The sequence below is a fragment of the Polypterus senegalus genome, chromosome 5, assembly GCF_016835505.1.
Source record: "Polypterus senegalus isolate Bchr_013 chromosome 5, ASM1683550v1, whole genome shotgun sequence".
NCBI classification, from domain to species: Eukaryota; Metazoa; Chordata; class Cladistia; order Polypteriformes; family Polypteridae; genus Polypterus; species Polypterus senegalus.
In genome coordinates, this window is record NC_053158.1 from 126,081,431 (window position 1) to 126,106,313 (window position 24,883).

General features: G+C 39.7%; 1 protein-coding gene across 3 annotated transcripts in view; it reads left to right on the forward strand.

Annotated features, from left to right (window-relative positions):
* Window positions 1–24,883, forward strand: part of tpk1 (thiamin pyrophosphokinase 1) — a 592,809-nt gene that overhangs the window by 117,825 nt on the left and 450,101 nt on the right. For all 3 annotated transcript variants that reach the window (XM_039753315.1, XM_039753317.1, XM_039753316.1), the window contains exon 3: window positions 5,022–5,096. In XM_039753315.1, the coding sequence (XP_039609249.1) occupies window positions 5,022–5,096 (75 nt within the window). The remainder of the gene's footprint in view (window positions 1–5,021; window positions 5,097–24,883) is intronic.

A 24,883-nucleotide genomic window follows, 5' to 3' on the forward strand; every position in this document is an offset into this window, starting at 1 on the left:
GAAGACAAAGGACGCTGGCGGAGAGGTGTGAAGGGATTTAAGAAGCAGTTTAAGGTGGGACGGAATTACGAGTTTTTTCGTAGGCTCTGGTAATTCTAGTGTTAATAGTGATCTGAAGAAAGGTAAATTATTGCTGAAAATCAAAAGAAAATGGGTTTTAGCTTCACTTTTACAAAATAGCCTGCAAAATTAATTTTGCACCGAATTTTTTGAAATGTGAAAACTTACTAAATGACTACTTTTTGTTGGTTAAAATAATATATGATATTGCACTCTAATGGTTATTCTGTGGCTGAAAGGGTTATTCCTGTTATTGCCATGTAGCGGTCAGGTGCCGCTAAGATCCACACCGTCGAGAAGACAGTCATTTATTTATTTTTTATGTTGGAGATTCCAGGGATCCGCATTCACAAACCGAGACAAAACAAAGCAAACCAGTAATCAAACAGCAAATAAAGAATGTAATGAAAATAAATGAAAACAATGATACCACCCCTGTTCCCCTTACGGTGATTATACAACAAAGCACAAACAAAACACACACAGTGAAGTCCTTGGAAAAACAGCAAAGGATGAAATGTAATGATGAAAATAGATAGTCCAGAGATCCACATGTTGAATGGGTATGTAAAGATAGTCATACCGGTAATTCCTGAAATGGAGAAGACAGATGGATGGGTTCAGGAGCACTCATTTCTTCTCAGGATTGCCATGAATCCACTTACAGTCCTCATGCACACAGGCAGATGGCAGACAATCCAGTCCCCAACCATGAAACAATCCAGGACAAAATGAATAAGTACAGGTAACCCAATAGAAGGCAGACAGACAGGAATTACAAAAACCTTTTTTTGTTTTGGTACCGGCCCCCTTTTTAAAAGCCGCGCTGATCTCCTTTGACCCCAACAGCCCCTGCACCCTCGGCTGAGGACCAATCAGAGCCACTGCAGGGACTTCTGGGAGTTGGTTTCAAATTCTAGTAGCACCGCTACAACCATCCCTATCTTCCACAGCACTGGCCCATTATGATATTATCTGTCCTGTGCATGTTGAGCCCTGCACAGTTATGCTGGAAGTTCTGCCTCACACAACTTATTTTGTGTTAGAAGTTAATATAAATAAAATGTATTATTATTATTTTAGTGCCATCCCATCATCAAGGTGCTTAAGATACAAATAGTTTCTACATAGAAGAATAAACAAATATATACAGGATGTATAAAGCTTTAAATAAAAACCAGAGTGTAGTACTAAATTCAGTACTAAAGGAAATTTCTGAACAAATCGCATAATTTGTGATATAACACAAACACATATTCTCCTGAGCATCTGGACAGAGAAAGAAGGGGCAGAATGTTGGGTTCAGTTAAAAGCCTCCTTGAACAGATTTGTTGTTTATTTTTAAGAATGAATGGAGTCAGCTGATCTAATTAGGTTTTGGAGGCCATTCCAAAATCTGGGCACTATACTGCTGAAGGTCCTGCCACCCATAGTGTGCAGATTAGTGTGGAGCACAACAGGGTTGCCAGAATCAGAGGACCTTATTGGGTGAACTGGAGCATAGCGATGGAGAAGGTCACTGATATAGTCCAGTGCAAGGCCATTTAAAGCTTTGTAGGTTATTAATAGAATTTTGTACTCAATCCTATAAGATGCATGGAGCCAATGAAAGTGAAGCAGAATGGGTGTGATGTGCTCACTGTTGCTGGTTTGTGTAAGGACTCATACAGCAGAGTTTTGAATAAACTGAAACTGTGATAAAAGATTAGAAGGGGCACCTGCCAGTAGGGAGTTACTATAATCAATACAGGATTTGAAAAACATGGACACATTTTCTCAGCATTAGAAAAGGAGAGGAAAGAGTGAACATGGGATATGTTACAGAGCTGGAAGTAAGAATGTTTCTTAATGTGGTTTATGTGCGTGATTTAAGAAAGGGAGGAATCGAAAATGACACCAAGATTCCTTGCATTTAAAGAAGGTCCAAAGAGATCACCGTCAAGAGTGACTGAAAAGGACCCAATTTTCTTAAGTTGTGGTTTGGTGCCAGTTTGTAGGAGTTCAGTTTTGTTGCAATTTAATTTTAAAGAGTTTTGCTCCATCCAGGTTTTAATTTCACTGATGCAAGTTGTGAGCTGAGAAACCTCTGAGGAAGTTTCTCTTTTAACATTGAAATAGATTTGAGTATCATCTGCATAAAAATGACACCCCAGTGCAAAGCTACGAATAATATGGCCAAGGGGAAGCCTATAGATACAGAAGAGCAGAGGGCTGAGGACTGAACCCTGAGGAACTCCTTGTGTGACTGGTGCTGAGCTGGACCTGCTGTTGCCAAGACTTATAAACCCTTGCCTATCAGTCAGATAAAAACTTAAACAACTGGAGGGCAGTGCCAGAGATACCAAGAATGTTGTTCATTCTGGGCAGTAGAATGTCATGTCTGACCGTGTCAAAAGCAGCACTGAGGTGTAACAGAATTAATATGCTGACATAAGCAAATCATTGGTTACCCAAAGTGGGGAGTTTCAAAGTTCTTTTGCTCTGAAACCAAACTGAAAAGGTTCCATCAATTTATTAGAAGTTAAGTAGTTGGTGAGTTGGGATTTTACAACACCCTGAAGAACTTTTGACAGAAAAAGGTGAGAGTATGGCTGAAAATTGGTAAGATTGTCAGCATCCAGACCAGACTTTTAACAATGGGGTTAAGAGAAGCGATTTTAAAAGTGGCTGGCACAAAGCCAGTGTTAAGGGTTGTATTTATTATTTTTCTAGCAGTCGATATTATGGCATGATGTCAGGATGTAAGAAGCATGGTGGGTTCCAGTGAACAAGTAGTTAGCCTCATCTTACAAAGCAGGTCATTGAAAAATGCAGATGTGACTGAAGAAAATTTAGCAAAGGAACTGGATCTAGTGGCAAGACAGGGAAATATATAAATTAGTAATGTATTTATGATTTATTATGTAGAATGTGGAGGAACTTTTCACAGACTTCAGTAGAGCAGGTAATTGGGCCAGATACAGGTTGAAGTGGTTTATTAACTACAAAGAAGAAAACCTTAGGGCTATAATGGTCACTTTATTCTGCCTTAATATGTGTTCTTGGAGTTAGTGGACCAGTAAGCCTTTTGATGGGCAGAGAAAGCCTGGATATGCACAATGAGGCCAGTCTTAAATGACATTCTCTTAAGGTGTCGGCCACCTGCTTTCATAGACCGCAATTCTGAATTGTACCGTAGAGCTGAACGCTTAAAGGAAATTTCCTTATGTTTTAATGGAGCTGTTTTATCTAGTGCTGAATAAAAGGGTGAGTTATAGTAGTCAACAAGACTATTTAACATTGATAGAATAGGGGAAACAGAAACAGATCAAAAATTGATGCGGCAAGATAGAGGGACAGATATTTTTAAGGTTTCTGAAAGAAATTTGATGCTTACAGGTAAGAGGAGGGAGAGGCAATGAGACAGTGAAAAGTACTGCTTTGTGATCAGTAAGTACCAAATCACAGCTATAAGTGTTGCTGACAGATAAGCCAGATGTGCAGCTCAGGTACAGTATATGACCAACAGAGTGGGTAGGAAAATTAACAAGTTGCATCTAGTCAAAACAGTCCAGTAAGGACATTCTTCAGTTTACATGTAGGAGTGCCAATATAGATGTTGAAATCACCAAGAAGAATGCCTTTCTGGGAAAGGGAACTTAAGTGGGTTAAAAGATTAGTCAGATCAGATAAGAAATAAGAACAATTGTATTTTGGGGAATGATAGACTGCATTAAGGAAGACGGGAACAGATTTCATTATTAGTTTAACAGACAAAATACTTGAAAGACAATGGACAGTCAATTGGGATTCTTTTGATCTTTAACCCCTAGCTTCAAGCCTCTGAGAATTAAATGTATCTGGATAGTGTCGTCTCCGTGATATATGTAAAGACATTTGCTTTTTGCCAGGTTTCTGTTATGCATATCATATCAAGGCTGGAATCTGTACTAAATTCTGAGACTATTGTGGTGGGATGGCACAGATGAGCAATGATAGCAAAGCATCAGAAAAGGCCAAAAGAAGCATATTTACAAGATGCACATCAAAAACAGCCACCTGAATCCCGAATTTCCAGCATACAACCACATATAGCACTGGGTATTACAGGCGTGATTGCCCCAAAGCCAAAAGCCAGGTGGCTGCCAATATCGGATCACCTCTCAGTCATTCCCAGTCAAATCACATAAAGAAGGAGTCTACAGAAAACTAGCATATCCATTATAATCAAGGAGAGAGAACATTGCCAGCTCCTAGATCTCTAATGTGAAGAGAAACAATGTTTGTAGATTAAGCATCAGGCCGGAGCAGGCAATTAAAAGAAAGTCTTGTCCAGTGAACCAAAGAAAGATTCAGTTGTCCCCAAGGCTGCAAACCCAGTCAAGGCAACATCCATAAAAATAAATCCAAAATCAATACTATTTCAGTTGATTGCATTCCTATTACGCATACAATAAAAGAAAAAAAAAAAAGAAGTGCAAAAAATTGCAAGGTTAATGCAAAAAGTTTTAGAAACAGGGAGAAGCTGCAGCAACATGTGTGTGCGAATGTCCCCTTACCTGTTGCCAGTTTGAGGGTTACGCTATCAGAACTCCTGTTCCCCAGTTCTATTCGCTGATCCAAGCCAGAGTCCTTCTGGATTCTTGCTGGTGGCTTTGCACTCTAGCCAATGAAATTGCTTGCAGGTAAGCGCTGTCTACTAACACATCTGTTTTCAAGCTATACATCAGAATAAAGATTCCCATGCATTTGCCATAAATGAAAACATATTTGCTAATATAGCACATTTCATGGGTTGCAAAACACTGGAAAATCTTTTTACAGTTGAATTATTTCAGCTATGTGTTGTCTATTGACTTACTACATGTTAAGAAAATGATACATTGTATAAGTTTTAACCTCTGTTTATCTTCTCTTATTTAAATTTGTGTTGCTTGATGATGTAATTTTATTTATATGTGTTGTACTTTCATATCTTTTAGGCACCCAAAGGATATGCTTGGTAATGCTGAATCAGCCATTGGAAAAAGACTATTTTTACAAACTCTGGAACAAAGGTGTGTTTGCATACAGTTAACTATTATATACAGTGTCTGTCTGTCTGTTGGTCTTTGTCTAATAATTAATAAACTGCATATCTTAGTAAACAATACTAAATAGTTTTTATTAACCGTTTGATCTATAGTTAAATGCAGTTGAAGGTATAGATTTAGATATAGAAGCAATGATTATGCTTATATAAGGTGATGAAAGCTGTTTAATGTAGAATTGGAAGCAAGCATGAAAAATTCCAAATTAAACATGAGGAAGAAAATAGAGATTAAAGGAAAGGATGGGTATGGAGACAATTCATCATGGGACAATATGATTTGGACACATGGAACAAAAACAGGAGGATAACTGGTGCAGTGTGACAGAGAAATGTTGTGAGTGAGGCCAAGGGATGGACAACTAAAGAGTATAAGAGGTTACTGGTGATGCCAGAAGAAATATGATATCCAATGTTACATAAAGCAGAAGAAAAGAATTTGGGGAGCAATCAATTAGCTTTATCAATTCCAGATATTGACTGTTGATTTATTGTTGTTTTTTAGGTAGCATTATCCTTGATATTTGTGCTTTGATGTTTAGTGTGCATGACATCTAATATAAGCTTTTTTATGTTGAATTACTTATGCAGAAACTAAAGCATCACCCTGTAATCTACAAGGATGAATGTATGTTGATGGTTTATTTTTTTCAGGAACAAAATTAAGTCACTAAAAAATAATAAAATACCCTTACAAATACAAAATAAATGGAGAAAAATTATCCTAAATGACTCAGAACTTGTACTAATAAAGACTCATCACAGTTTTATGTCAAAATGTTATCTTCCTGGGATATATAATGTCTTTTGTTAAACTTAAGAAAACATGTCACATTTATGGCATGACCATTCTGATCTGGTGGTTTTGCAGTTTTTTGTTTTATTTTTTGCTTTGTCTAAATTTTATGTCACTAATTGCATGTATTTTTGGAGTCAGGTCCATATGTATTTGGACAATGACACAATGGATTTGAAATAAAGCAATCATTGTGTGACTGAAGTGTAGACTTTCTGCTTTAATTTAAGGGATTTACTAAAATATTGTATGAGCCATTTAGGTGTGACAGCCATTTTTCTGTATAGTCCCCCAATTTCCGGGGCTCAAATGTACATTTGACTGACAAGCTGTTCCATAGCCAGGTGGGAGGAGTTTCCTCAATATTTCATTAATTTTTTAGTAGGTGAAAAGTCTGGAATTGAGTCCAAGTGTGGAACTTGGAAGCTGTTACTGTTAGCTCCCAATATGAGGTTCAAAGAGCTGTCCATGCAAGTAAAAACAGTCTATCATTAGGCTGAGTAAACAACTCAAACCCTTTAGATAGATAGCAGAAATGCAAGGAGTTGTCAGATCAACCATTTGGTACATTCTTAAAAAGAAGAAACACACTAATGAACTCGGCAACACCAGGAGGCGTGGAAAACTATAGAAGACTACTGTGCTGGATAATTGCCATATTCTATCCTTGGTGAAGAAGAACCACTTCACAACATTTAGCCGAACCAAGAACACTCTCCATGAGGTAAAACTATCATTGCCCACGTCTACAGTCAAGAGAAGACATCATGACAGTAAAGACACAAGGTGCAAACTGCCAGTAAACCTCAAGTATAGGAAGGACAGATTAGACTTTGCCAGAAAACAGTTTTTAAAAGCCTGCCCAGTTCTAGAACAATTTTCTTTGGACAAAGCAAACTAAGATACGTATATACTAGAATGTTGGAAAGTGAAGAATATGAAGAACAGAAGAAATGGCTCATGATCCGATGAATACAACATCTGTGAAACACAGTGGAGACGGTTTTATGACATGATCATGCATGGCTGTGAAGCGAACTTAATCACTAGTGTTTATTGATGATATAACTGCCTGCAGAAGTAGCAGGATGAATTCTGACATGCATAGGGGTATACTGTCTGCAAAATACACAGAATGATGACTCGAAGTACAGGTGGACAATGAGCCAACACATATTACAAAAGCAAACCAAGTGCTTTTCAAGTCAAGGAAGTGGAATATTCTTTAATGGCCAAGTTAATCAAGCCTTTCACTTGCTGAAGACAAAAATGATGGCAGAAAGTCCAACGAACCAGCAGCAACTGAAGACAGCTGCTGGAAAACCCTGGCAAAATATCACTAGGGTGGAAACTCCACACTTGGAAATGGCCATGGGTTCCAGACTTCAGACAGTCATTGACTGTAAAAGATTTTCAACCAAATATTGAAAATAGTGATAATGTTAGTTTGTCAAAATACCTTTGGACAAATACCCTATTTTCAGGGGGCCATGTATAAAAATGTCTTTTATAAACCGATCATACAGTATTTTTATTAAACCTCTTGAATTAAAGCTGAATGTCTATACTTAAGTCATGTCTTGATTACTTTGTTTCAAATCCATTTTGGTGGTGTACAGAGCCAAAAGTATGAAAATTGTGTCACTGTCCAAACACTTATGGATCTGACTATAGCTTAAAAAAGATAAAAAGAAAGACGGTTTAAATATTTCTTGGTGTAGCTACGGAGAAATGTACACAGACATTTGGAAAAGGTGCAAACAGTAATGTCCTTTATTACAAAAACAGTGAAAAAGCTATTATTAACAAAAACGGGTGTTATGCAAAAATTACTGTTGAACATTCCCACAATGACACACACATACATATATATATATATATATATATATATATATATATATATATATATATATATATATACACACACAGGGAAAAGAACTATATGTGGGGGGGGATGGGGAAGGGGAAACAAAGGCAGAAAATAAAGGATTATTTACAAATATTTACAAGTCCTGTACTGTATGTTCTGTTGTAAAAAAAAAAAAAGAAATTGTTTTCTTCCTTCCACAATAAATGAAATCCAGGAAGCTTTTTCTTTAAGGAAGAAAAAAAACAACTCGTATAAGCTATCTACAAATGAAAATGAACTAACAGAGCTCCTCCTTTCAGTTCACCACCTCTTTCCCAGATTGCCTCCACCTGGATTTAAATCAGAGGTTCTCTTCAACACCTTTCTTTCCGCACTACACTTCTAAGTGATCTGTACAGTGAATCAACCCAAAGACAAGATACCCCCTTGCACAGGACTGTTCAATTGCAATTTCAGTTGGGCCAGATTTTCAAACCAAGAAATTTAGCTGGGCCAGACATTTTCAGCAGCTGCTAAGCAGCAGGTAATGACAAATTTTAAATCAACACAAATTAATGTGTTTAAAAACAAGTAATGTTTATTCATTGTTTCCATTTTACATTTGGTCACATCAAAAATGTGTATATATAAAAAAAAACAACAAAAAATCTATAAGTGAACAGAATCTGAGATAAGAGAAATACTTTTTTCCTCTTTTGCAATAATAAAAAAAACATTTTGATCCAGGCGCATCTCAAAGTACATAAAATCAAAGAAGTGCACAGTATTAGCAATCACATTTGTTTCCCTTTTAAATTATGAGATCATCCCCCAATTTAAGTGGGTGGTGGTCAAGTAATAAATTATTAATTATACAGTATTATTATTATATTTGAATTCTTATATGAAGAATTTATTGGTAACAGAACATATAGTGCGCATTCCAAAATGACTTAAGTAACAACTAACAAAATGGCATTTTTGGTACCATTTTTAAAAGGTTTATTGTCCATTATCAATCACAGAGCACCCCAGTAAAATGGCTGTAGTTCACCTTAAACCTTAAAATGCAGACTTCATCACATTATTGTGCATGACAAAACCGGGCAGGCTGATTATACATGTTTACTGATGGACAGGCTGGCCTTTTTTCATGTAGTATGCATTATATCAAAAGAGAAATGGTATTCAAAGATGCGCGAACACAAGGAGATTGGTGATAACACTTTACTGTGCTGCGCCAAATCAGAAGGGACAACTGAATTCCATATGGCACAAATATGTTCATAAAGGGGACCTAAATGATGGGCAGATGAATTTCAAATGTTTTGCATGCCTACCTTTTGTTTTGATGACCAGTTACTTCATATTCAGCACATCGCTCATTATTCTGGCACAGTCGTAACCAGCCTGTTGTTGAAATTCACAGCCGTCCCATCAGCAGCAGCATGTACTTAGAATATTTTCCTGTGCGTGTCTCCAAGTCTGACTTAATTTTCACTACAACTCCTTTATGCGCATCAGGAATATACAAGGGGGGAGCCTGTACGACACATATGTTAACAGTTTCAATGATTTCTTTCACAATTGCCAAACTAAGTGGAAATGATAATCACTAAAGCCTTTTTTTGGTTGCATCTGAGACAATTTTATTTGCAGTCTGGAGCCCTGGCAGGACCTCGGGCTCTGTCTCTTGGAGGTTGCTTCTTGGCCGCATGTGGCCCGCAAGCTGCCATTTCAATAGGCCTGCCCAAGCATCTATGACAATGTTTTAGATCTCCGCCTGGTTCTAGAGAGCCAATCTCTGCAGACACAATGTGTGCTTCTCCATTCCCCATCCCTCGTGTTGATGTTAGCCACAATATGCCCTGTCATCCTATGGGAACTTGCTATAAGGTTTCTGTGTGTGCATGCAAGCTCTCCAACCCTCTCATCTCATCACCTGAGCATGGCATATTACATGACTAGAAATTACAGGATATGTCAGATTAGAAAATTAGATGGCTGTGTAACGACTTTCTAGCATAATTTCACATTTCTAAAATATTGCAAGCTTGCTTCTTTTTCTAATAAGCCAATAACGTCTTCTCTAACATTGCCAGTGCCTTTGCCATGGTTTTATAAGCGCAGCAAGTTCAGGCACAGTTGAGGCCCTTTTTAAAAAATTTTTTCCATTCTATTGTAGTATGTAAAACTTGCAACATCAGACAGACAAGCTTCTCTTGTTTGCAAGATAAAAAACACCCACGTTCCCTATTTCTCATAGCTGTACTATATGCATTGTACTTGCAGCTGAGTGCTGATTGATATTCTGAGGGCATCAAACTATATCTCTAGCGATCACGGGAGTGTGCCACAATTGGTTTCAACTCATTAATATCATGTGTATTAAGTTTCTGAGTGAAGCAAAAGTTGTGTAATGTGATGAGGCATTTAGACTGAAACCACTATTGATACTCCATAAAAAATTGTTGTTATTGTTGGCACCTCTTTGATTGTGACAGAGTCCTAGATCACCCGTTTTCCCTATACTCTTTGCTATGGAGACTTTACCAGAATGCACAAACCTCAGCCTTTAGCCTTTATATATTACAACACCTTTTATACCTGTACCTTCAGGCCACAAGGTATAGTACTAGAATAGGCAAGAGAGAGAGAAAAGTACATATTGTACAGTATTGATGTGTTATAGATAACATGCCCAAAAACTGTACTTCCGGGCACTATGCAAGCAGCAGCATTTTATAGAAGCTATTTATTTTCAATGTTTTTTCTTTCTTTTTTTCTGAACTATAGTCTTTTTTTAAAATTAGAATTGATCTGATTTCCGGCTTGTTACTGATAGTATCCACTACAAACCCGATAAATGGATTTTAAATTTACAGATGCTCTGCAGTGCACACAAACCCAGGTCTGGCTGTAAACTTGGATGGAGTCATGAAGAGAACCCAAAGGCTGCCTTATGTCTGCAACACTTGAAACAGTAAGAAAACTGAAAAAAAGCAGAGTGTATTAAATACTTACGCATGCACCTACAGTACTTGTACTGTGATCACGAGCACCTAACCCGATCCGTTACCCTTTAATGCAGATGCTGTTTGCCCTCAGATTGGTAGGGAAACATGCCGAGTAAAAGCAAGGCGAAAAAGTCTTAGAACTGGTCTAACGTTCATTGTAATGGGAAATGTTTGATCACTTGGAAAATAAGAATGAATTGTCTGCACTTATAACGGGACATGGATCATACAAGTACAGTGGCATTTTTTTATGCTTTACGGAGAGCTGGCTTCAACTAGTAATAGCTGACAATGTTTTAATACTGGACAGATTTCATCTTTTTTGAGCAGACAGAGTCCCAGTGCACCAAAAAGACAGGAAGGGGACTGGTCATCTATGTGAATGAGTAATGGTGTAAAAGGGAACATATTACAGTTAATACTACAGTTTGTACTTAAGACTTTGAAATTCTGGCTGTCAGACTTTGTCCACGTTATTTGCCCAGGGAGATAAATGATATAATCTTTATATAATGTTTATATTCCTCCTTTTGCAAATGGGGATTTGGCAATGGAAATAATTCACTCTGTTACCATCTCTTTAATGATGACTCCAACTCTGCAGTTATAATGGGTGGTGACTTCAACCATGTGACTTTGGAAAGAACAATGACATATTTCTATTATGGTTCCACTCAAGGAAATAACAAACTGGACCTGCTGTATTCAAATTTTAAAGATGCCATTAAGTGCAATCTGCTGTCTCATTTAGGCACATCTGATTCATCCTGTTATTAGGTGGCAACCTCTTACAACCAGAGCAGTGAGTAAGTGGAACCTGGATGCTGAAATCACTCTGAATGACTGCTGCAAAATGACAGGCAGAGGAATAATGTGCAAGTCAATTGGGAACAATTTTGAGGGACTAGGAGCTAATAGACAAAATCTGATAAGAAAGAGGCATTTAAGAACATAAAGTGTATGCTAAAGAAAAAGCGAAGTGAAGGAAAGGATACATATAAAGCTAAAAAAGAAAACAAACACTCACAAAAACAGAGTGTCTGGAATGGACTGGGTATAATTGTGAGACTCGAGCAATCCAGGGCTCAGGTGTTAGATGGAGTTGTGGACAAAGCTAATGCCCTGAACCAATTTTTTAAATGGATTTTACCTCCCACTGCCTCCTTATTCCAATGACCAGTCTCCCCACACAATCTCTACTACATCAACAACTCCTACCACGTCACCTGGAATGGCTAGTGACCAGTCCACCTCAGACCATCAGTAACCAGGTTTCCATCCAAAGAGTTTTTGCGAAAAAATATTTAGCGCTTCAAATTTTTTTACCGATATAGCTGATGGAAATGCTAATTATCGATAAAATGTTGTACATGTCGACATAATATTTTTCCGTTTAACTTTAGCGCATAAATTCCATATCGATACTTCAGATGTCACAAAAACTACATTGGAAACACTTTTTGTCAGAAAAAAGGGCTTTAACGCAAATAAATGTGTCACATGATACATTTTCATCACATGCAATCAAAACGAGAATGGCAGAGCGGTTCGCATGGTCTGATGAAGGGACTCGTTATTTCTCGTGATGAGCCAATGCAGTAGCGGATAGGCTGGGTCTCCTGCTACTTAAAGGGGTACCTGAACTCCCTCCACATCAACTGTAGCCTGGGGGTGTCTCTCAGGATGTCTAAATAATACAAAAACCGCAAAGGTAATTTACTGTGCCAGTCAAAATATTTAATAAACCGTGTGTTTCATTATCTAAACATTTTTTTCTTATTATTAAATGGCAGATGTTTTAGCATATATGAGAAATTCTCTCATTAATATTAACTTTAGTTTTTTTTTATTAAACGTCGTTATTTTGTATTAATTCAAATTTCAGTTTTAATTAAAAACCTTAAGGGTAGCAGGTTACAGTACTAATTCAGTTGTTATCGCACTGAGAAGGGATGTTGAAAGGTAGGCTCACTGTACAGATTCGATACTGCAAACACAGCTGCATCATGGGCACTTCCAGGAGTGCCAACGCAAATGTCTCGTATCACGCATCTGTCATCAACAAGGGCTTGGAAAACAATAGATGGCCACCCTTTGCGATTAATGTAATCGTGGTAGCCTTCCATCGGGGGAAGAATAGGCACATGCGTGCCATCCAGCGCACCGTAAATCTGTGGCACAAGATGCACCAAGGAATTGCGGTATGCAATTTCATTGGCCTCCGCTACAGTCGGAAGTCTGATATATAACGGCGCATTAATTTTTCTTTAATAGCGGTGCACACAGCATATACACATCGATGGACGGTAGTTTTACTAACCCCGAAAGTTTCTCCAACTACTCTATACTCGGCGCAGGTTGCCAGCTTGTAAAAGGCGATGGCAATTCGCTTTTGGGTTGGAACCGGTGGTCGCTGGCAACCTGTGATCAGGACTGATGAATCCACACAACATATCAAACGTCGGCCGTGTCATTCTGAAATGTTGCAGCCAGAGATTTTCTGTGAAGTGTCTCTCCACCACCTCCTCCCAGAAGGTCTTATTCCGTTGTCTCTCCCATACCCGCGGGTTTCGTCATACTGGGGTACTTTCTTCGAGCTCTAAGGCTATCAGACAAGCAACTGCTTCATTCTGCTGTCGTCTTCGGATATTATGTACAATTCCGATTATTTGTGAAACTGAAATAACAGTAAGCTGGCAAATTTCAAAAAACTGTCTGAATAATCTCTCCATTTCTTTGTTTAGTGGAGGGGGTGTAACGTGGGAAACAAAAGGTAGATAATTTGCGACATACACAAAATTATGTATGGAAACGGCTCAAGGGCAGATTTTTTTTCGCGATACAACAAAACTTATGCAACAGTTCGTTTTGGGGAGGATGACGTCATCACACACACCATTTTATCGATAAAAAGCCAGTTGGATGGAATCAGGCTGGAGACAGAACATTTCGCACATTTTTTTTCCGTATATTCTGTTTGTCGATAACAAAACATCGCAAAAAACTGGATGGAAACTTGGCTAGTGTGGACTTTCCGTAACTGAAGACCAAGTAAGGAGACCACTGAAGGACCTACGCATTGGAAAAGCTGCGGAACGAGAAGGAGTCAGCTCTCAAATTCTTAAGACCTGTGTTGATCAGCTTTGTGGTGTCTTCTGTCACCTGTTCAGACTTTCCCTAAAGCTCCAAAAAGTGTCACTGCTGTAGAAAATATCCTTCATTGTTCCAGTTGCAGAGAAGACAGGCGCCTCTTCACCTACAGTAATTACTACAGACTAGTGGCACTTAAGTCTTACATCATGAAGACTATTGAGAGACTGGTTCTGGACCAAATGAGTCCTCTTGTGTAGACCATCTGGACCTACTGCAGTTTGCTTATGATATAAACATTGGAATGGAGGATGCAGTTATCTTTCTGCTCCACAAGGCTGATTCTCACTTGGACAAAGTTGGCAGCACTGTGAGGATTGTTTTTGATTTCTTCAGAGCCATCAGCAGTATCCAGCCATCCCTGTTAAGGGGTAAACTCTGAGATATGTCTGTGGATGTGCCTATAATGCCCAGGATAATAGACTATCTGTCAGGCAGACTGCAGTTTGTGTGACTCAAGGCTGTGTTTTTGATCTGAGATGTGAGCAACATTGAAGTATTACAAGGAACAGTCCTGTCTCATTTTCTCTTTACTCGGTACATTTCTCCCCAGCAGGGGGTGCTTGCTCCCTGGAATTGTGTTCTTTATTGAATTCAGAACAGACTCAAGCCTTATACAGTGGTGTGAAAAACTATTTGCTCCCTTCCTGATTTCTTATTCTTTTGCATGTTTGTCACACAAAATGTTTCTGATCATCAAACACATTTAACCATTAGCCAAATATAACACAAGTAAACACAAAATGCAGTTTTTAAATGATGGTTTTATTATTTAGGAGAAAAAAAAGTGAAAAGTAATTGCCCCCTTGTTAAAAAATAACCTAACTGTGGTGTATCACACCTGAGTTCAATTTCCGTAGCCTCCCCCAGGCCTGCTTACTGCCACACCTGTTTCAATCAAGAAATCACTTAAATAGGAGCTGCCTGACACAGAAGTAGACCAAAAGCAACTCAAAAGCTAGACATCATGCCAAGATCCAAGGAAATTCAGGAACAAATGAGAACAGAAGTAATTGAGATCTATCAGTCTGGTAAAGGTTATAAAGCCATTTCTAAAGCTTTGGGACTCCAGTGAACCACAGTGAGAGCCATTATCCACAAATGGCAAAAACATGGAACAATGGTGAACCTTCCCAGGAGTGGCCAGCCGACCAAAATTACCCCAAGAGCGCAGAGACGACCCATCTGAGAGGTCACAAAAGACCCCAGGACAACGTCTAAAGAACTGCAGGCCTCACTTGCCTCAATTAAGGTCAGTGTTCACGACTCCACCATAAGAAAGAGACTGGGTAAAAACGGCCTGCATGGCAGATTTCCAAGACGCAAACCACTGTTAAGCAAAAAGAACATTAGGGCTCGTCTCAATTTTGCTAAGAAACATCTCAATGATTGCCAAGACTTTTGGGAAAATACCTTGTGGACTGATGAGACAAAAGTTGAACTTTTGGAAGGCAAATGTCCCGTTACATCTGGCGTAAAAGGAGCACAGCATTTCAGAAAAAGAACATCATACCAACAGTAAAATATGGTGGTGGTAGTGTGATGGTCTGGGGATGTTTTGCTGCTTCAGGACCTGGAAGGCTTGCTGTGATAGATGGAACCATAAATTCTACTGTCTACCAAAAAATCCAGAAGGAGAATGTCCAGCCATCTGTTCGTCAACTCAAGCTGAAGTGATCTTGAGTGCTGCAACAGGACAATGACCCAAAACACACCAGCAAATCCACCTCTGAATGGCTGAAGAAAAACAAAATGAAGACTTTGGAGTGGCCTAGTCAAAGTCCTGACCTGAATCCAATTGAGATGCTATGGCATGACGTTAAAAAGGCGGTTCATGCTAGAAAAACCTCAAATAAAGCTGAATTACAACAATTCTGCAAAGATGAGTGGGCCAAAATTCCTCCAGAGCGCTGTAAAAGACTCATTGCAAGTTATCGCAAACGCTTGATTGCAGTTATTGCTGCTAAGGGTGGCCCAACCAGTTACTAGGTTCAGGGGGCAATTACTTTTTCACACAGGGCCATGTAGGTTTGGATTTTTTTTTCTCCCTAAATAATAAAAACCATCATTTAAAAACTGCATTTTGTGTTTACTTGTGTTATATTTGACTAATGGTTAAATGTGTTTGATGATCAGAAACATTTTGTGTGACAAACATGCAAAAGAATAAGAAATTAGGAAGGGGACAAATAGTTTTTCACACCACGGTAAATATCCCTTTAGTAACCATAGTGGAAATAATCAGATTAGAGAATTATGGTACAAAAAGAGAGACATACATAACTTAGTATACTAGGAGTGCAAGCTATATTTTATACCATGTGGTTTGAAGATTTCTGTAGACATCCCAACCATAGAGAAGCCAGTGGAACAGTACAGTCATCATCTAGTTCTTCTTTGGGTAATGTTGACAACTCTACCTCCAATTTGATGGCAGAGTGCATGGCAGCATATAGATGGCTTTTGGCTTCTCTATAACTGTTTTCCAATGTAAATACTCACATATTTTGCATAGTTAATGAACTTTTTTTAAAAAACTTGCCAATTATAGGTAACTTCCACCTGAGCTGTACTCCTCTCAGACCAACATTGCTCCTGCTCTAATCACTCATACATTGGCCCTGTATTGTTCAGCCAAAAAAGCACATCAGCATTTTTTTAAAATAGCCTGCCTGTGTGTCCTTCATGTGTTTCTGTCTATCTCCCTGTTTATTTACCCTGTCATCAGGTGTGATTTCAGCTTTATGGCCAAATAACATAATGTATTTGGAATAAACTGTACAAATCACAGTGGCACACTTCAAACCTACAGTTTCAATATCTCAGACTATAAATATTAAGACCAGGGACCTCATGTATAATGACTTGCATAGAATTCGTACTATAACATGGCGTAAGCACAAAAGCCGAAATGTGCTTACGCACAGAAAAAAATCCAGATGCAGGAATCTGTGCGTACTCCAACTTCCGCGTTCTTCCTCTCCATAAATCCCAGTCAGCGTGAAAAGTAACGCTCGTGCACAGGCCTTTTGTCCCACCCCAACTCCTCCCATAATTACACCTCTTTGAATATGCAGATCAATATAAATCACCCTTAAGCTCAGCCTTCTGGGAAAAGACAATGGGAAAAGCATGGGGGAATGTATATATATATATATGTATGTATATATATATATATATATGTATGTATATATATATGTATGTATATATATATATATATATGTATATATATATATATATATATATATATATATATGTATATATATATATATGTATATATATATATATATATATATATATATATATGTGTATATATATATATATATATATATATATATATATATATATATATGTATATATATATATATATATATATATATATATGTATATATATATATATATATGTATATATATATATATATATATACCCCATCTGTATATGTTTGTCCTGTGTCGTATCAAACACAGGAACATATATATTGGTGTATATATAATATATATACAAAAGTGCACTTTTATTCAAGTGCACTTTATATTGGTGTAAAAGTATAACAAAAGTGCACTTTTATTCAAGTGCACTTTTCCATCGCCTAAGAAGCAATGTCTCTCTATGCTGTGGTTTCTATTACACACCTGAAAGAAAGAGACAATACATGTGAAAATATAATCGCACTAATGCAATATTATTTGAAAACGAACAGCGTCAGATCGGGTGTGAATTTATGCAGGAACTGGAAATTCTCTGATGCGGGACCTTCCCCCAGGGAAGAAAGTACAGTGTGAGGTGCTCATTCAGTGTGATAGGAACCATGGCACAGAGAGGTGTGTACACGGCAACAAGTAAATGTAGGAAGGAAGGTCCTTGGGTGTGTGGAAACTGTTAATATTTGAGTGTGATGATTTTATATACCACGGAATGAAAATCTGCACTTCTTAGCATTGCACCATGCAAGCTGTCGTATCAATCGCCTACTGTAACTTGCTTTCTTTTTCTTTGGTTATACAGGTAGTTTTGAATAAAAGTGCACTTGTTTTGTTTGCGAAATGAAGTGTCTGCGTGCACTTTTCGTGGCATTACACGTATTTTTGAGCATGCCCGTTTGAGCAGTATAAAAGTATTGAAAAGTATAACAAAACAACGGGCAGATGGGGAGTGTCTGATGATTGCATATAGCGCCGAACTTACTGCTCTTTACTATTCTCTCCTCTGCGTGCCCTGGAGTACAAAAGAAACAGAATACAGACGCGCTATAGCTCTGCGTTGTACCACGATGCATACTAACGCCCCACCGGTTCTGACACACAGGCGCTGGCGAAGCTGCCTTCTTAGTATCTCACCGTCACTTGATTTTCTTTTTATTCAGTTTTATTGAGTGTTCCTGCCAGTCCCGCATGTTGCTGTATGCTGGATATGTTCACATGTATTGTCTCTTTCTTTCAGGTGTGTAATAGAAACCACAGCATAGAGAGACATTGCTTCTTACAGGAAAAGACGATGGAAAAAGTGCACTTGAATAAAAGTGCACTTTTGTTATACTTTTACACCAATATATGTTCCTGTGTTTGAACAACACGGGCAGATGGGGAGTGTCTGATGATTGCATATAGCGCCCGGTTACTGGTCTTTACCATTCTTTCCTCTGCATGTCCTGGAGTACAAAAGAAAAGCATACAGCAACATGCGGGACTGGCAGGAACACTCAATAAAACTGAATAAAAAAAAAATCAAGTGACGGTGAGATACGAAGAAGGCAGCTTCGCCAGCGTTTGTGTGTCAGAACCCAGGGGGGTGTTTGGCGTTAGTATGCATCGTGGTACACTGCAGAGCTATTGCGTCTTTAGCGAAAACAGCCGTGTCAGATGGGGATGTATGGATTGATTCTGAACGCGACTGAGAGAATGAAAAGTGAATTATAAAAAAAAAAAGCTAACCTTTACAAGGATCATAAATTGCACCGGCTGTTACAGACTGAAATCAAATGTATGCTTTTATTCTAAAACAGCAAGAATAAGAGCAGTTTACTTCTCAAAACGGAGGGGTGCAGGATCGAACTCGTGACCTCTTGATTCCCAAGCGGGGGCTGAGTCTATTGAACCACGGAGGCAGTTACAAGAAATTGGTGTCAATGTCGCATGTTAAGGCGGCTTTTTGTTTCTGCAGTTATATTTTTGAATAATAGCGCAATTGTGTTATTTTTGTGAAAATGTTTCTTTGCTATTTGGACTTCAGGCTTCATACATTATACATACATTATATAGTTTATGCCTACATTTTGTCATCTACTACTAGAATATAAAAAACGTTTCTGTTTTAACAATGTGTTGACCCAGATTACTGTAGAAACGGAACAGACATGAAATGCGTGTGTTCCAAACAACGATCTATTATTTCCACTCTAAAACTCCACTTCACTCCCAGATACTCAATCAAGCTGAAGTTCGTGCACGTTCTAAATTGGTGGGGGATGGAATATCCGGCTGCTCCAAGCTTCTCTTTATCAGCACATTTAGAAGACAAAGGGCGCTGGCGGAGAGGTGTGAAGGGATTTAAGAAGCAACTTAAGGTGGGACGGAATTACGAGTTTTTTCGTAGGCTCTGGTAATTCTAGTGTTAATCACACTTTGCATTACAAGCAAAGGGGAACTTTAGTCAATGTATGATTTCCTGGTACACCGATTACTTTGATCAGCGCATCCCTATTCATTTTACCCTCGCACCACCTTGGTTTGAGAAGTATGAAAAAATATTAGGTTAACACAGAAAAACAGATCACCAAGTCAAGATTTATGAATAATCGATTTGCCATCAATAATTGTTTTGGTAAAGCCATACTCAGTGTAATCCTCCTTCCATTTTATAATTTTTCCGCTACTAGCCATGATTAAATGAACGGTAAAAAAGTAAGAGCAAAGCGAGGGTGACTTATTTAGGCAGGCATATATATGACAGCAACACTCATGACAATGTCAATCATGTTACGTTATTATTAAAATGTTTCCTTTTCTTTTTCATTACTTCTTTAACACACTACTTCTCTGCTGCGAGGCACGGTATTTTTGATATATATATATATATATATATATATAATATATATATATATATATATATATATATATATATATATATATATATATATATATATATAATATATAATATATATATATATATATATATATATATATATATATATATATGAATGACCTCCAAAGAGCGCTGAGACGTTTGATATCGTGAACGTGTCTGCAAAAACTGGGGTCTCCTGCCCAGCAACAGTCGAGCAGCCAGCGCTGTGCCGGCCTTTTGAGACTCTGACTGCGCTTCTGCCTTAAGTCAAAGTGAGCACTTTTAATTTTTTTCATCCTCCCCCTGAGCTATAGCCCAGAGAAGTGCAAACACAGGACCCCTTTTCTACACCGCGGCAAACTAATATTAAGGCGATTCTCGCTTTCTTTTGCACGTATACGGTTATGAGGTCGTCAGCTCGGATTATGAAGACACGCACACGAGTGGAGGACTGACAGTGCCATCACAGCCAATTAATGTCAGGGACGTCTCACCAGTCTACACAAGACCCACCGCGACTGTCCCCAAAAGGCGATCATAACGTCATGTTTTGTTGCGGGAAAATGGTTCCAGGGATTAGAACATAAGTAGGCAAAGAATCAGAGAGAAGAGGTCCAATACTTATATTTTATTTACTTAATCAACTATAATAATCAAACACATATAATGCAGACATACAAAACAAAACAATACTTACAGACATATAAAAAGACATAGAGCCATCATCCCAGACCAGTAGACTGAGGGGGCCCGCTTGTCAGTCTTGTCAAAGGACCAACCCATTTTGCCTTTCATTTACCGGGCGGTGCGCACTGTCCCCACGGTTGAGCCTCCAAAGAAACTGAGGGTGAAACCTTCCCTTATATACTAATTGAGCATTCTTGCCCAAAGCGGCTTACGTGCAAGCAGTGTATACAGAAGTGATTAGTTTCAGCACACACACCTTTCCACGGGACGCGGTGTTGTTTTGCACTTGGTCCTGATGATGACGACACCTGGTACCAAACGGCACACAAAAATAAGAATTGCGTAGTGAAGCCCCTTGAAGTGAAAAACAAGTCAGCATGCCCCTTTATCCTGACGGAGATGGCGTCTGGTACCAAAAGGCACACAAAAATAGTGAAGCCCCTCGAAGTGAAAAACAAGTGAAAAACAAGTCAGCATAACCCTCTGGCCATATTCCCAGTACTTTTCCTTCTTGAAGCTGGTTTTTGCGCTGAGCGACCAACGCCCATCTGCTCTCTTGATCCCCCCCTCTCTTTAGAAAAATCCTTCCATTACACGTCAGTGAACACATCTCTCTATACTATATAAAAGAAAAAGGCAACTTTCCTTTCTTTACACCTTTTTTCCTTTTATCCCAAACCAAAGCCTTTCTCTCTTAACACTGCAGAGGACACAAAACTAATTTTCTTTAATTGCTGGTAATGCAGGTAAGGCACATTACCAGAGGCAGAAATTTGAACGTTCACATAGAAAATGTAATTTCTTTACCCCAGCCGTCGTGTAGTGCCTTTCAAAAGGGATCTACTGCCGAGAGATGATCCATATACATTTTAGCTGCTGTTAGTACTACTTACCTGTTTTGTTACATAGTCTTTTAAATGTAGTTTACCCGCAACCACTACAGTAGTGCTCAATGTACCTGTACATCTTAAAACGTTAATGTTTTACTGTTTAATAACTTATAGACTATATTTTATTATTTTTCCCTTGCACTCAGTGACCAAACCTATGCACACACATATAGACACATACATATATATACACATATATATATACCTGTGTGTATGTTTGTATGTATGTATGTGTATATATATATATATATATATTGTGGAAGACTGCCGGCTTCCGAGGCCGGTCCGCACCCCCAGGCCGACAGGAGGAGCTCTCCCGACAGCGGGATCATGCCCCGAGGTCCAGCAGGGCCTTATGGACTCTGTGGTGTTTATACACAGCCCTGCTGGATACCTTGGGCGCCACCAGGAGTCGCTGTGGGGGGACTTATGGGCTCTGTTGTGCCTTATGACCCGGGAGTATGTCACGGTCACGTGACAGGAAGATATGGCGTGCTCCCGGGTTGAAGTAATGGACTGATTGCCCTGACCCGGAAGGAATAAGGAACTGTGGACTGCTGGGACAGGAACACCTCCGGGTCAGGGGCTATAAAAGGACGGTGCCTCAGTCCAGACACTGAGCTGTGCTGGGTGGGAGAGGAGCAAAGTGTCTGGGCGAGGAGGAGAGGTTATTGTGGTTATTAAGAGTGTGTTTATTTGTGAAGAGTGTGGAAGGTGCTTGGTGCACTGTAAGAAAATAAAAAGAGTCTTGGACTATTACCTGGTCTCGAGTCGTACCTGAGGGTTCGAGGGTGCACTACTGCCCCCTACTGCCACAATATATATATATATATATATATATATACATACAAACATACACACAGGTGTATATATATATATATATATATATATATATATATATATATATATATACATACACACACATATATATATATTGTGGTCCCCTCTGCCGGGCTCGACGCCCAGGAGGACCAGAGGAGGGCTTGTGCCTCCTCCAGACCGCGAGGGGGCGTCCGTCCTGGTTATGTTGGGGGCCTCGGGTACAGGGCTTGGAAGCCCAGCCCTGTAGGGACCCGTGGCCACCGCCAGGAGAAAGGCACTGGAAGAGTGTGGCCTGGACATTGGGGGAATCGGTGCTGGAGGCACTGGAGTGTGTGAGTGCACAAAAACCTGTATATAGTATTGTAAATAAACGGTGTGTGGTGGAACTATTTAGTCCGTCTGTCTGTGTCCGGGTCCCAGTTCACAATATATACATTAGATGTGACTGCATTAGGTAGCAAAGTAGACATAGTAATCCATGACAACCAATTGATGTTTATAAGAGTAGATTTCCAGAAATCATCCAAGCAAATTCCAGATTGGAAACAAAGCGATGCACCCCTTGTGTACCTACTCGGCCCAATTAAAATAACACATTAGCCAGTAGACCATCACCATTGGGATTTCCACAAGTACTCAGTAATTGACAAGGGGCAGTTTCTACTATCTATTTATCAAAGCTAGTTACTTGAGCAGAGAATCAATGAGAAAGTTTCCACTTCCCACACAGGTTGCAGCCAGCAGAGAACATTTCTATAAGGGCTCGTCTTAAGGCCGAAAGAGGCAAGGGATCTGAATGCATGTTATCAGTTTTTAATCCAATGCAAGGTGAAGGAAGATCCAATGGAAAAGGCAAAAAATGAGTGAAAAACAAATAGAAAAAGACACAAACAGACCACCGGAGAGAAGCAGCAAATAGAAACGGAAGTGTTCACTTCCAATGCTGGAACTCTCAGCGAAAATAGTCATTAACAGAATGTGATATGTCTTGAATAGCTAGGAAAAGGTATTTGAAAGAAACAAGTACCAAAACTTATATTTTAACAGTTTCAACAGCTCAAGAAAATACTATCTAAGCCACCAACTCTCATTCATTGATGAATGTAGTGCTGCTTCAATAAACACAGTTATTACTTATCCACTTTTAACACAAAGTTAGAAATTGTGTTTTCCTGTCAATGATAAGATCATTTGCATAAAATAGCTAGTTAAAGCTTTGATATTAAGTTTAGCCATTTTGGGGCCCTTAGCAGAACAGTTGTTGTTTGTGATTCATCATTGTAGAATAAACATAGTGACGTTCGTTATCTGAACCCACTTCACACTTATTGTCCATCCATCCATCCATCCATCCTCTTCCGCTTATCCGAGGTTGGGTCGCGGGGGTAGCAGCTTAAGCAGAGAAGCCCAGACTTCCCTCTCCCCGGCCACTTCTTCCAGCTCTTCCGGGAGAATCCCAAGGCGTTCCCAGGCCAGCCGGGAGACCTAGTCCCTCCAGCGTGTCCTGGGTCTTCCCCGGGGCCTCCTCCTGGTTGGACGTGCCCGGAACACCTCACCAGGGAGTCGTCCAGGAGGCATCCTGATCAGATGCCCGAGCCACCTCATCTGACTCCTCTCGATGCGGAGGAGCAGCGGCTCTACTCTGAGCCCCTCCTGGATGACTGAGCTCCTCACCCTATCCTTAAGGGAAAGCCCAGACACCCTGCGAAGGAAACTCATTTCAGCCGCTTGTATTCGCGATCTCGTTCTTTCGGTCACTACCCATAGCTCATGACCATAGGTGAGGGTAGGAACGTAGATCGACTGGTAAATTGAGAGCTTTGCATTACGGCTCAGCTCTTTTTTCACCACCAAGCTCTGACACAGGTTGTACAGGGACCGAACAACTCTTATCAGGGGGTCCGGTACCCCCTACTCCCGGAGCACCCCCCACAGGATTCCCCGAGGGACACGGTCGAACGCCTTTTCCAAGTCCACAAAGCACATGTAGACTGGTTGGGCAAACTCCCATGCACCCTCCAGGATCCTGCTAAGGGTGTAGAGCTGGTCCACTGCTCCGCGACCAGGACGAAAACCACACTGTTCCTCCTGAATCCGAGGTTTGACTATCCGACGGACCCTCCTCTCCAGAACCCCTGAATAGACTTTTCCAGGGAGGCTGAGGAGTGTTATCCCTCTATAGTTGGAACACACCCTCCGGTCCCCCTTTTTAAAGAGGGGGATCACCACCCCGGTCTGCCAATCCAGAGGCACTGTCCCCGATGTCCATGCGAACATGCAGAGCCTTAAGGAACTCCAGGCATATCTCATCCACCCCCGGGGCCCTGCCACCAAGGAGTTTTTTGACCACCTCGGTGACTTCAGTCCCAGAGATGGGAGAGCCCACCTCAGAGTCCCCAGGCTCTGCTTCCTCATTGGAAGGCATGTTAGTGGGATTGAGGAGGTCTTGAACTCCCCCACCGACCACAACGCCTCGAAGT